Source organism: Polypterus senegalus, chromosome 9 (genome assembly GCF_016835505.1).
Source record: "Polypterus senegalus isolate Bchr_013 chromosome 9, ASM1683550v1, whole genome shotgun sequence".
Lineage (NCBI taxonomy): Eukaryota > Metazoa > Chordata > Cladistia > Polypteriformes > Polypteridae > Polypterus > Polypterus senegalus.
Genome location: NC_053162.1, coordinates 90,597,642 through 90,610,891, shown reverse-complemented (window position 1 = coordinate 90,610,891; position 13,250 = coordinate 90,597,642). Strand labels below are relative to the sequence as shown.

At 41.2% G+C, this 13,250-nt stretch overlaps 1 protein-coding gene across 3 annotated transcripts in view; it reads left to right on the top strand.

Moving 5' to 3' along the window:
• Positions 1-13,250, top strand: part of LOC120535546 — a 46,616-nt gene that overhangs the window by 19,953 nt on the left and 13,413 nt on the right. For 2 of the 3 annotated variants that reach the window (XM_039763465.1, XM_039763467.1), the window contains exons 4-5: positions 4,148-4,249; positions 10,458-10,568. In XM_039763465.1, the coding sequence (XP_039619399.1) occupies positions 4,148-4,249; positions 10,458-10,568 (213 nt within the window). The remainder of the gene's footprint in view (positions 1-4,147; positions 4,250-10,457; positions 10,569-13,250) is intronic. The other variant, XM_039763466.1, reaches the window with a different exon arrangement.

The window sequence follows — 13,250 nt, the reverse complement described above, 5'->3', positions numbered from 1 at the left end:
AACAAATATCTGATTTCCTATAGCTCTTTGACTCAAATCTACTTTTGTGTTCAAATGTCTTGTTCCTCTTTGGTTTCTTTGCAACTTTATATTGGATATGTATTTGACATGTTAATATTTAGGTTTTCCAATATTGTTTTTGTCCACTAGACCAATGCTTAGACCTTAAAGATCTTTACCGACACATAGTTATGGCTACTTTTTTTCACGTAAATGAACATAAAAGGTTGGAGCATTTCTGTTTTAAATTAAAACTTATTTAGCAGTATGCTTTTTCACTTTGAAAGGGCTGTGTTAGGAAGGCATTTAAGACCAGTGAGTAAAACAGTCCAAAGCTGTAAATGCTTATCCACCTAAGAGTATGTTGACAGATTATTGCAGGCCCACTGTAAAGACAATATGAAAATGATGAAGCTCTTCAAGCAAAGATAAACATTTGATAATGTCCTATTAGCTTTGTTGTCATAAAAAGACTGCAGCCTCACACCATATCAAAAAGAAACTGAAATAGTGACTGATGTTTTACTGTGACAGCTGTGCAAAAGGATGTATTGTCTCTTTTTATGTGCTTCTTTCTCTTTCTGTTAGTCTCAGTGATATGTTATGGTTGCCTGGCAACACACACAGTTTACATGAACCTTTTCCAAAGAGCCCATGTGGAGCACAAATTGTAGGTGGGCAATTTCAAGGTGAAGACTCTGGCACACTCCGTGTAAAAAGTATTCACACACCCAGTTATAGTTTTTCAAAAGTTCATGGAAAAATCATATGTTGGGTGGTTTTACTTTTTATAGGCACTAAAATGAGTGACTGTTTTTGCCAGACACTAAACCGTGTCACCCTTTTTATTCAGTTACAATGGACAATTTTGTGATATACTAATATCTCACAAAAAAATATATATATATATATATATATATATATATATATAGTGGCAGTAGGGGGCGCTAGTGCTCCCTTGAACCCTCAGGTACCACGCTAGACACCGGATAAAAGTCCAAGACTTCTTTATTAAATGACAACGTGCACAAAGCCTCCTCCACACTACTCAAACTAAATAAACACAATTATCCTCTCTCCTCCTCGCCCAGACACTTCGCCCTCCTACCTCCCAGCTCAGCTCAGTGTCTGAACTGGCTCATCATCCTTTTATAGACCCTGACCCGGAGGTGTTCCTGTCCAATCAGACCACAGTCTCTTATTCCTTCCAGGTCAGGGTAAACAGTCCTTTTCTTCAACCCGGGAGCACGTCGTTCCTTCATGTCACGTGACCATGACGTACTCCCGGGTTATTGGGCACATAAGAGCCCACGAGCCCCCCTACAGCGACTCCCGGTGGCCCCCAAGGTATTCAGCAGGGCTGTGTACAAACACTACATAGTCCATGAGGCCCTGCTAGAACTTGGGGCACGATCCTGCTGTCGGAAGCGCTCCTCCTGGGGGTGAGGGCCAGAGCACGAAGCCGGCAGTCCTCCACAATTCCCCCCCTTAGCGACGACAACCTTGGCGGACCTTGGCTGCGTTGTCCATGCCTCCCAGCGAACCTTGGGGGAACGGTGTATCCTTTATCCGCCTGCTCCCCTGTCCTCCGGGAACAGTTTCGCCACTCGTGGCCCGGCCAACGGCAGTTGTAACACCGACGATGTCCTCCTGGTTGTCTCCCTCTGCGAGACCAGAAACACCTCGGGAATTCCGTCAGCGTCATCTCTGCCCCTTTCTCTGCCAAGGAGGGGTTTATGGCCGCTTTGCTGCTCTCAGCCCTTCTCTCTGTTATGTCAGGAGCCCCACGTTTTATTTTGGGGATCTCCTGCTTAATCTGGGGCTTGTGCTCAGCGTGAGGCTCTCTATGGAAAAAAGAGAGCCTCTTTGCTGTTTGCACGCCTGTTGTCCTACATTTATTAGGAGGCGGCGTCATTAGCGCCACACCGCTCCGATGAACAGCACTGTTCAGCTGCACCGGTGCGGTCAGCGCTTCCCCCAGCCCTCCTGTCACCAAAGACAATCCACACCGAAGACCATTTGGGATCTTGAGGTCTGCACCGCTCTGGAAAGCCACGTCACACGCATGCAACGGGCCGATTGCTCCGTCCCCCGACCAATCAATCATCGTCTCCTGTTCCATTGTCAGGCACAAGGTGCTTTGACACCCGCTACTTATTAACCGCGGCGTCAGCTTGCACTGTGTCCCTTTATTCTCTACGATACAGGCCGGACTTACCTGTATTCCCGCATCGATCACCACTGGAGCTTCTCGACCCAGTCGCCGTAGATATTTCATTAGGCCATTCAGCGGCGCCTCGGCCATCACTCTCCCAGCTCTTCCACTCGTTTCTTCAGCTCATTCAAGTCCTGGGAGAAACGCTGTAGGGGCTCGAGGAATTTCTCAAGACCCTGTAAGTCCATAAAGTTAGTTAATACGGCCGGAGGTAATTTCACTTCCGCAATCTCTTTACCTGCCCGCCAGGAGTCAATGAGCACGTCCCCTCCTGGCATGTGTTTTGCTGGGTCGCGCAAAGGCTCTCGAGTCTTGGAGTCCATCGAGGATTGGGAGGCCGTTACTGGCCGGCTGCAGTTCTCCTTTCCTACTACAACGGAGGTTTCGTTCAGCCACCTCCCGCTCCTCGTTACCTTTTTTAAGTGTCGGCGCTGCTTTCGCTCACCTTCCCCTCCTTTTCCCGGAGGGTCGGACTCGTCAGGGAATGGACGACCTCATCGGAGGACTCCGAGCGCCCTTCGCCTTCCCGGCATCCACCGCGGGTAACCAGGCTGTTGTCCACATATGGGGGCGTCGCTAGTCGTCTCACTTCCTGGCTTGCCTTCTGGGGAATGCGGCCGTCTTGCCGGAACTTGTGGTAGGCATCCGACACACCACTGATTTTCTGGACGCGGGCGTCTGAAAAACAGGAGAAAAAGCACCCCGTAGCATCGGCCGTTTTCCCTGCACCTTCCTCCGGACTAGGCGGCGGAATCCCCGATCCTCCCAGGGAGTCCGATGCGCTCTGTAGCTGTCCGCGTCCCGACTGTTGCGTCACTTGGGCTTGCTCGGCCCGAATTAGCGCCTGGTCTTCCTCGCTCCCATTCAGGTATGTCCAGGCCCTCTCGGCGTCCGTCAGGTTTTGTACCCAGCTGGGACTGACCTTTTTCTTCCCGGACTTTTTCCCCATCGTGCTCCGACGTAGAATGAGGCTCAACAGCAGCGCTCTCCGTAGTGGGTGGTGTTTGCACCTCCGTGCGTTGATGCGTGACCTTCCTAGGGTTGTCTGCCCACACAAATTTTGTTTTAAATGCAGGTCCCCTGCCAACAGACGGCCAGAGAATCCTGCTGACTACACCAGTGTGGCAGTAGGGGGTGCTAGTGCTCCCTTGAACCCTCAGGTACCACGCTAGACACCGGATAAAAGTCCAAGACTTCTTTATTAAATGACAACGTGCACAAAGCACCCTCCACACTACTCAAACTAAATAAACACAATAATCCTCTCTCCTCCTCACCCAGACACTTCACCCTCCTACCTCCCAGCTCAGCTCAGTGTCTGGACTGGCCCATCATCCTTTTATAGCCCCTGACCCGGAGGTGTTCCTGTCCAATCAGACCACAGTCCCTTTTTCCTTCGGGTCAGGGTAAACAGTCCTTTTCTTCAACCCGGGAGCACGCCGTTCCTTCCTGTCACGCGGACCGTGACGTACTCCCGGGTTATAGGGCACATAAGAGCCCACGAGCTCCCCTACAGCGACTCCCGGTGGCCCCCAAGGTATCCAGCAGGGCTGTGTATAAACACTACATAGTCCATGAGGCCCTCCTGGAACTTGGGGCACGATCCTCCTGGCGGCCTGGGGGTGAGGGCCGGAGCATGAAGCCGGCAGTCTTCCATGAGTATGTTAATACATACAATCTGTTAAATGTAAAATCAAGTGTAGTAAATAATGGCATGCTTTGTAAATTTATATAACTTAATCTTTGTCGGTATATGAATAGTATAGATGTACTGTATAAGTAAGTATTTAATATAAGTCACGCGTTCTATTTTCTCAATTGACTATCTGTCAGTTTTTGGAGTTAATATTTAATGGGTTTTTAAGGTTGCTAAGAATAATGTGCAAATTTATTAAAATATGTCATTCTAACTCGTTTTCAACTTGTATCTAGACAAAAAGAGATGTGCAGAAAGTGAAGCCATGTCATCAACAGTTCCGTATGCTGATTTTGAAAATGATTCACGATGAGAATTTCCGCCAACAATACATCGAGGTAAGAGGTAGATGATAAAACTACAGATACCTATCTACATTCTCTGATATATGTGTTTTTCCATCAATGACAATTGCTTCCTTTTTTAATTCCGCTCATATTATTCTTTCAACATGAATTGTACTGATTTACAGATAAAGGTACAGGTTGTTCCCACACCAAGACAAAAAGAAGACAAAAGCTTTCAACCAAGACTGATGCAGACTACATACGTTGAATCTCCTATCTTGTTTTCCTTTTGGTGTGAGAACAACCTTTACCCTTTTTCTTTTCTTGGAAGGTGCATTCTGTTTCAACTCTTCACTGACCAAATTTACTGATACTTCATTTTTAAAATATAAGACAAAACGATTTGCAGTAGCACATAAAACACAGTGCAACACATAAGATGCCACACAATGCCTACATAAAAATTAGTGGTATTCTTCCACTTATTAAAGGAAGAATGTCACCATCTCCTGGTCATCTGTTCTCATTTGATTATATGCACTCATATACACAAAACCTTTTTTGCATGAGCCCTCACTCCGAACTCTCTTCTCTACTGCATAATCTGAGGTGAAATTTCTTTAAACCTGCTTCCAGGGTTAAAGCTAGCTATGCTCTGAAAACATTTATTCGGTCAGGGATGTACTTTCTTTGACTACATGGACTACGAGCAAACACTTGCTCTAGTGGCAGCTGTGTTCCAGTACCACTGAGTCTTTATAAGTCTCTTGGGCAATTTCACAAATGCCCATTACTTTAAAACTGTCAACATGGTTCTGTGCTTATAAAACAGTGTGTTTCCAGATCTTTTATTTATATAAAATATATATAGCAGCAAAAGGCGCTGTATGGGTGCCCGACCCTACACTGAAATAAATGTTTTATTTCTATTTCTTCTCCTGTGGGCAATGCTTTCCCTGTTCTCACAGGCACAACACAGTCCCACAAACACAGCGCCAAAAACACAATTCTTTTTCTCTCTAAATCCTCCACTCCTCCCTGGCAGCTTTGTCTCCCTCCTCCCGACTCTGGCTCCTCAAGAAATGGCTGCAGGCTCTTCTTATAGCCCACCCGGTAGTGCTTCAGGTGATAATTAACCTTATTCAGGCTGCACTTACGGGTGTGGCTGCTTTGAAGCCCACACAGGCTCGTTAAGCCGTGCAGCTCCTCCCGGTGGTAGCCATGGAGCCCAACAGGACTGAGCCCTGAAGTCCCACGCCTGTGGCCCTGATGTAACCCAGGAGGGCTGCCTCCACGTGTTCCAGGGGACGTAGTGTGCATTCCATGGTTGCTCCCCCGGTCCCAGTGTCAAAGGGGCTTTGGCTGTTCGCCTGTGTGTGTGTGTATATATATATATATATATATATATATATATATATATATATACACACACTAGCAAAATACCCGCGCTTCGCAACGGAGTAGAAGTGTGTTAAAAAAGTTATGAAAAAGAAAAGGAAACATTCTAAAAATAACGTAACATTTGCTTTCTATTCGTTTGCATAAGCACAGTCCTTCACCAGCAATTTTGTGTAGGTACTTTAGACTTAGTTTACTGTTCAGGTACCCATTTCCTTTATTTAATCTGCGGCTTCTCCGCTGTTTTTTTGTTCGTTTATTACGATTATAGTTATTTCTTGATTCCCTTCTTTGGCTGACTGCCTGCCCATATAAGGCGCTGCGGTGTCTTCTTTCCTTTCCTTGGTTTGCAAAGGAAGCAGCCTTTTTATTTAATCCACGGGTTCTCTGCTGTTTTATTGTTCGTTTATTATGATTGTCATAGTTATTGTGTAGGTATTTTAGACTTAGTTTACTATTCGTGTACCCATTTCCTTTATTGTTCCAACCGTACCCCCATTAACGTGTCTATCGAGGTGATCACCATCGATCAAAGAACTATCACTTACCGAGTGGTTTCCATGCCCGGAGATGGCGCCTGCCTTTTCCATTCTCTGTGTTACATATTGCACGGACATATCAGGTTCACTTTTATATCCGGAGGGACATTGTGTCTTATGTATTGAATGATTGGGACAGGTTCAAAGTGTGGACTGACCCCGCGTTTTCTCATTAAACTTGTATCTCGCGAATATCGTATTCGTGCTTTGTTTCCGCAGTAGCTGCACTTATGAATATGCTTGAATGCGTCACTCGCGTCATATTCTTTTGCTGCCTTCTCAATTTTGTAATGCGTTTTTTGTTCAGCGCTCTTTGGAGCTCTTCCTTGTTCTCTGTGTAGTGCGTTCACAGTCAGTTCATGTGAGCCGCTCAGAGTACTTGCATCGAAGGTTCTCAGCTGTGCTTGTGCTGTCTCGTGCGATGTCCACGGCTTTATTTAATGTTAACTAAGACCCGGCACTTAAAAGTTTCTCTCGCACTTTCGCTGAGTTTGTGCCCTGACCATCTCATCTTCGTTTGCATAAGCACCGTCCTTCACCCGCGAGTATTTAGCGGCAGAGTGTTTCTATTGAATTAACGCTGACAGATGGCCTTATATAGGCAGGCACTCAATTACGTGGGAGGCGTGACGATGAGGGATGCAACTCCACCTCACATGGCGATCGAGCTGCAGGCTATAGCCGCATATACTGTATGTACATAAGTAGGTTCCAGTTATGACCGTTGTACGTAGAATTTCGAAATGAAACCTGCCTAACTTTTGTAAGTAAGATGTAAGAAATGAGCCTGCCAAATTTCAGCCTTCTACCTATACGGGAAGTTGGAGAATTAGTGATGAGTCAGTGAGTGAGTGAGTCAGTCAGTGAGGGCTTTGCCTTTTATTAGTATAGATAGATATAATATATAACACACACACACACACGAGGGGTCTTCAATAATTTATTTACCCGAGTATGAAAGAAAGTACCAAGCAAGTTGAAACAAGTCTCGGCATGTTGTGACATGTCTAAAGGTTACTCATGCACAGTTGTGGCTCAATGCGAGTCTAATATTCCAAGAGACAGATTGTCACGATAATAATTGAAAATGTGTGTATGTATAATTTATGAAGGAGGACCCAAACGTTCCTGGAATCGGTCAATAGCACAAGATTATGGTGAAATTGTCAACTATGCTGCTAGGTATCACATGCCTACAGTCTTGTTAATCTGTCTACTGAGTGACAATTGTGATTTTTTGATCAAGATGTATATTTCTGATATTCTTCAATTGTGTGTGTGGCTTCTGCAATTTGTTTTTCTGCAAGATGAAAAAATCATGTCAGGACATATTGAACCTAAAGATAACAATGATTGCATTTTTCAAGATTAACATAAATGACTTATTCATAAAGAGTTTCTTCCCCGTTTACAGACTGTTAGTCAGCAACATTACACTATACCTCCAATGTGTCTGTTGGCAAGCATCAGAAAAAAAATGTCCAGAGAAGTGGCACATGCAAAACAGAATTCTGTGCCCTGACAACATACCTACACACACACACTGCATTGTCAGTTGAAGAGTTTTTGACCTAAAACAGATGTTGCTTCACACGTCACATATTTACCACATCTCATTTCCTGTGACTTTGTTTGTTATTGAATTTAACAATGAAATGAAGGGAAGATGATTTGCTGCCATGCTATTGTATATGGATGCTACAAGTTATTATTTTGTAAATGATTAAACTATTGACTATTTTATTGATTAATCAATTGATCTAATGATGTCCACATAATTTAAGTAGTCATATGAATGTGTGCTATTTTTAAAAAATGAATAATTTTAAATATAGAATTTGAAGATATCATGATAAAAAACACAACTAGAATAACTCCAGCAAGAAGACAATAAGACAACTGTATCAATAATTAAATATCTCTCTATTATATAAAAAAAATCTTGGGACAAGACCTGTTCAGAGAGACGAGACGTGACTTTCTCACAAAGACACTTTCACATCCCGCAAGACAAGACTTTGTGCCAAGAGATTTAACCACGCCTGGGGCCGTAAAAAGACCAAGAGTAGATCACAAAGTAGAACGTCGTAAAGAGTTCAAAAACGTTGGCGCGATACACATGCAGAGCAGGTTAGAAGTAATGGAAGTTGGAAAATTCGAAAGTCTCAAAAAAATTATAGTAAAGATCACATTAGTGCAAACAAACGGAAATTATTATTACACTGTGAAATAACGGAGCAGTGAAAAGAGATCAAATATATTGTTCGGATTTATATTTTAAGTCGGTGACTTGTAGATTGTCTAATTCGTGTTGCCAAGAAGGGACAGTTGTGTCTCTCAATTAAAAAAATAAAAAATCTTCCTCTTCAAAGGGGGTGCGTCTTGGGAGTGGGACTCCCAACAGGATAAAAGGATGTCTGGGGGAGAAGAGAGAAAAGGCAGTGAGACAAAAGGACAGCTGCTGTACAGGCTTTTAAATGTTTGAAACACAGCACAAGATGCAGATCATGTGGCACGGCAGCAGCAGCAAACCAGCAGCTGATCGAGCAAAGAAGAGATTTAAAAAAAAAAAATAAAAATTATTTGTTTCCCCATTGTATCACCGTTTAAAGAGAGGGTTTCGGAGGAGTGCCCGCGTCTCCTTGGGGTGCGTTCAGCCCCCGTCTTCACATCGTGAGCAGCAGAAACGCGAAGTGACTGACATGTAACACAGACAAGGGAGTTTTGGGGGGGGGGATGGGATTTGTTGGTGAGTAAAGCCCCTAAGTTTAAATAAAAAAGCATAAATGTAAACATTTTTTTTTTTTATTAATAATGGACTAGATAATATAAATGTATGCTAGCAGTCCAACTTGAAACAAGTCCAAATAATTAGGGTTTTTGGTTCTTTTCAACCTCAGTGTTACAATGAATCCACTCCAAGACTCATTTCACATGTATTTTTTTTAAAGTCCATCTTAAATTGAAATAGCTGTTATTCTTAGACGTTGTGGATATAGCTGCAAGGTTATATTTGGCATATAGCGGCTTAATAATGTTTTTTATTATACACATTATACCAACTGAAATCATATTGCAGGAGAAAGGAAACATATCTCTTAAAGAGAAGACTGTGATAAAACTAATATTATATACAAAACCAGCATGTTAAACCTTTTAGTAACAGTTTGTTTACAGAGCTGACTTTGGCATAGCTTCATGCTTTGTTCTGAAGGGGAAATGACTGCACAACAAGTAATTTTTATATGCCCTTTACTTTTTACTGCCATCATCATGTTTAAATGTTTATTTATTATTTTCTGTATAAGAACTTAACAGCACTAAAAGAACTATTGTCGGAAAGCTAAGTAAGTGCAAGTGAGTTACTTATGGTATTGTTGGCCTTTTCTGTTTTATACTTCTGTCTGTTTTTTGCACAGTGAACAACCATTTTCCCTGACTTTTAAGTGAAATACATCCACGCATAGGAGAATTTTGCCCAGTATTTGGATGAACCTTCTTCTGCTGAATGTGGTGCAGCGGCTGCCATAATTAGCCTACTTAAAAAGTATAGAGAGTCCTAGCATGCTGGTGTGCATGTAAGGAAGGGGCAGGGACATCTGATCGATTAAGAAAATAGAATTTGATTACAATTTTTAGTAGCTTAGTCGATTACATCACTTAATTACAGTATCCGTCCTCCTCTCTCTGGCACACTAACAGTGAGAACTTTCAGTCAATGGTTTATTCAGCAGAAATGTGTCAAGACACGCTACTGGGGCTCCTTTATACCAACAGCAAAATGTCCGCATAATGCCTCACTGTCACAGCCAAGTTAGAAGTTTTCTTTCTTTTTAATTTTCTTCCTTTTTTATTTATTCTGGTGTGTGTTGAAACCACCAGATCTATCTAATCTAATTTATCTAAAATGATAAGATCTGTCCTCCTGTGGCTAGTGCCTTGATCTTAGGCTTGACTGAAAGCTTATGAGTTGATGAATTCTGGGGCTAGGACCTTGATCTTAGGCTTGATCAAAAGCTTATGAGTTGATATATTCTGCTAAGTCAAAAAATTGGAGGTAGTGGTAAACTCTGCAAACTGACCTGTACTCACAGATTTTTTTATGACAAGTGACATGGCAGAAGGAGAAAGAAGACATCTGCTTAGTATCAGATAAATCACAGAGGCCGATGATGTAACAAGGAACACCATAATAGAAAGTAGAAGAGGCAGTATCAATCTAGAAGTTGATTTAAATTCTTGTTTGTTTGTTTATTATTGACTGACTTTCAACTGCAGATAATTACAACCTGTTTAGTATTATTATTATTTTTTTATTCCAGAACGACTTGAAAAAGGAGTATGGAGAGCTATTTACAGCCGCTCTAGGAAAGAGACTTGTAGAATATTTTGAAAGACTTGAAAGTGTATTACCAGAGCCAGAACTGAGTAAGGTAATATATATTAAAATTGCAGTTAAGTAATTGTTTTAGTCATTTTTAGCAGGCCTTTAGCAGAATAATTTTTGAGAGAGCGGTTTATAGGATCACAAGAATTCTTCCCTTTTATTTTCCATTTTTCTAACAATTTTGATCAAATTGACCCAGGTTGTTGGGGAAGGTTGATGGAAACATCTGAATGAAAGAATTAGTGAACATGTGTGTAAATAGGTTTTTGGCCACCATGTGTGAATGTTGTGTAAAATTTGTAAACCATATACTGAAAACCTTTTATATACTTTTATGTAAACCGTAATGCCTGCAAGAAAAAGTAAATTCTTTTTAAAAATAAAGCTTGGGAAGTTTAAACAAACCTGGAAATTTACAGTTAATGAAGTTCATAGTCCAAACTTTTCAAATGTAAACATATGGCAAAGTAAGAGTAATGGTTGAAAAAATTATCCTTAATATCTTGAGGATTATGGCTGAGACTACATTGGCCATTGCCTGTTGGCATATCACTTTGTTGATGTATATGCCAGACATGCCTTTGTTTTTTCTTTCCTTTTTTTAATTTTTATTTATTTTTTAATCTTGTGCACCTCACAAGAAAGCTGTCAAGCACTCATTAAGGTGTTTTTTGCATTCTTTCCACCTAATTAGTTCTGATTCAGTGGTTAATTCGTTCATTTGTTTCTATTTCCAGTTACATTAGTTCTGTAAACTTTCAAGCAAACTAAATGCATCAATTAACACCCTATGTTCTTGTTGTGAACTTCTTTCATTGGGCAAAAATATTTTTTCCTGGCGGGAAAAATTTAGAGGGTCAACATCATTGTGTTTGTGCAATGCTGTATTTTCCCTAATAATTTGGTTTATTTGAAAAACACAAATATATGATGTTCTATATTTAATTTCTAGTAGCCACCATATGAACGTAACTTCAACTTAGTTTATCTCACATTACCTGTCTGTTGCCCTATGTCCTGTCCTAAGTGGTTTTTTTTCTATTAAACATAATCCATTTTGACACTGTGTAAGGTTATGAAACATTCTACAATGTGGTGTTGGTTGTTTTTCAAATTTATTGAGAAACATTTCAGTTATTTTAATTTATTTTCCCAAATATCCATATGATCAGCAGTCAGAATTAACTCATTATGTACCTCCTAAAAATCAGGTCTGGTTGTAGTGTACTACATCTTTTGAAAACTTCAGCAGCTAAAATAGGAGACATCTCTGACTAGCTGTCACCAACAAAAGACATTAAATAGGGCTACTCAGACTATTACTCATATTTATTTTTGCACCACCCATCAATTCTTTGTAATGAACATTATTAAAAATCTCCGGGAATGTTAACTTACAATGCTGTGATCAGTGTAGTGTACTATCTTGTGAAAGTAGTGTGAAAACAACTATTATCTAAAAGTCTTCCTATATTTATGCTTTAAATCAAAAATGTGCTTTGCCAAATCAGTTGTGCAAAGATTTTTCACTTTGAAATGTGAGTGTGAGCAAATTTATCGATGGAGCCCTGATCTTACCTGAATCTCTGAAATAGTTAACCATACGGCACAGTGCAAGGAATGGCTAGTAGAAAAATATGGGTAAAGGGAGTCATTGCTTTACTAATAAGTAATATCATTGTTAAATATTTGTTCTCATGTCAGTGGTGGTGTTTAATCACCCCCATGTCAAACCCAGATTTAGCGATAGCTACTGTTGATATTGTAATCTTGTGACTAGTCACTATTATAAGGCATCCAAACATTTATCCCAGAGGCCATTCAGCTCAAGGCAAGAAATCACAGTCAGTACACACAAAAACCAATTAACACTAGAATTACCAGAGCCTACGAAAAAACTCGTAATTCCGTCCCACCTTAAACTGCTTCTTAAATCCCTTCACACCTCTCCGCCAGCGTCCTTTGTCTTCTAAATGTGCTGATAAAGAGAAGTCGGCTATTCCATCCCCCCACCAATTTAGAACGTGCAAGAACTTCTCTCAGCTCATGCCTTGATTGAGTATCTGGGAGTGAAGTGGAGTTTTAGAGTGGAAATAATAGATCATTGTTTGGAACACACGCATTTCATGTCTGTTCCGTTTCTACAGTAATCTGTGTCAACACATTGTTAAAACAGAAACTTTTTTATATTCTAGTAGTAGATGACAAAATGTAGGCATAAACTATATAATGTATGAAGCCTGAAGTCCAAAGAGCAAAGAAACATTTTCACAAGAATAACACAATTGCACTTTTATTCAAACATATAACTGCAGAAACAAAAAGCCGCCTTAACATGCGACATTGACACCAGTTTACCGTAACTGACACCGTGGCTCAATAGACTCAGCCCGCTTGAATCAAAGGGTCGCGGGTTCGATCCTCGCCCCTCCGTTTGAAAGTAAACTGCTCTTGTCTTACTGTTTTAGAATAAAAGCATACATTTGATTTCAGTCTGTAATAGCCGGTGCAGTTTATGATCCTTGTAAAGGTTAGCTTTTTTTTTATTCACTTTTTACTCTCTCAGTCGCGTTCAGAATCAATCCATACAACCCCATCTGACACGGCTGTTTTCACTAAAGACGCGCTATAGCTCTGCAGTGTACCACGATGCATACTAAATCACAATCACTTGAATAAAAGTGCACTTTTGTTATACTTTTACACCAATATATGTTCCTGTGTTTGA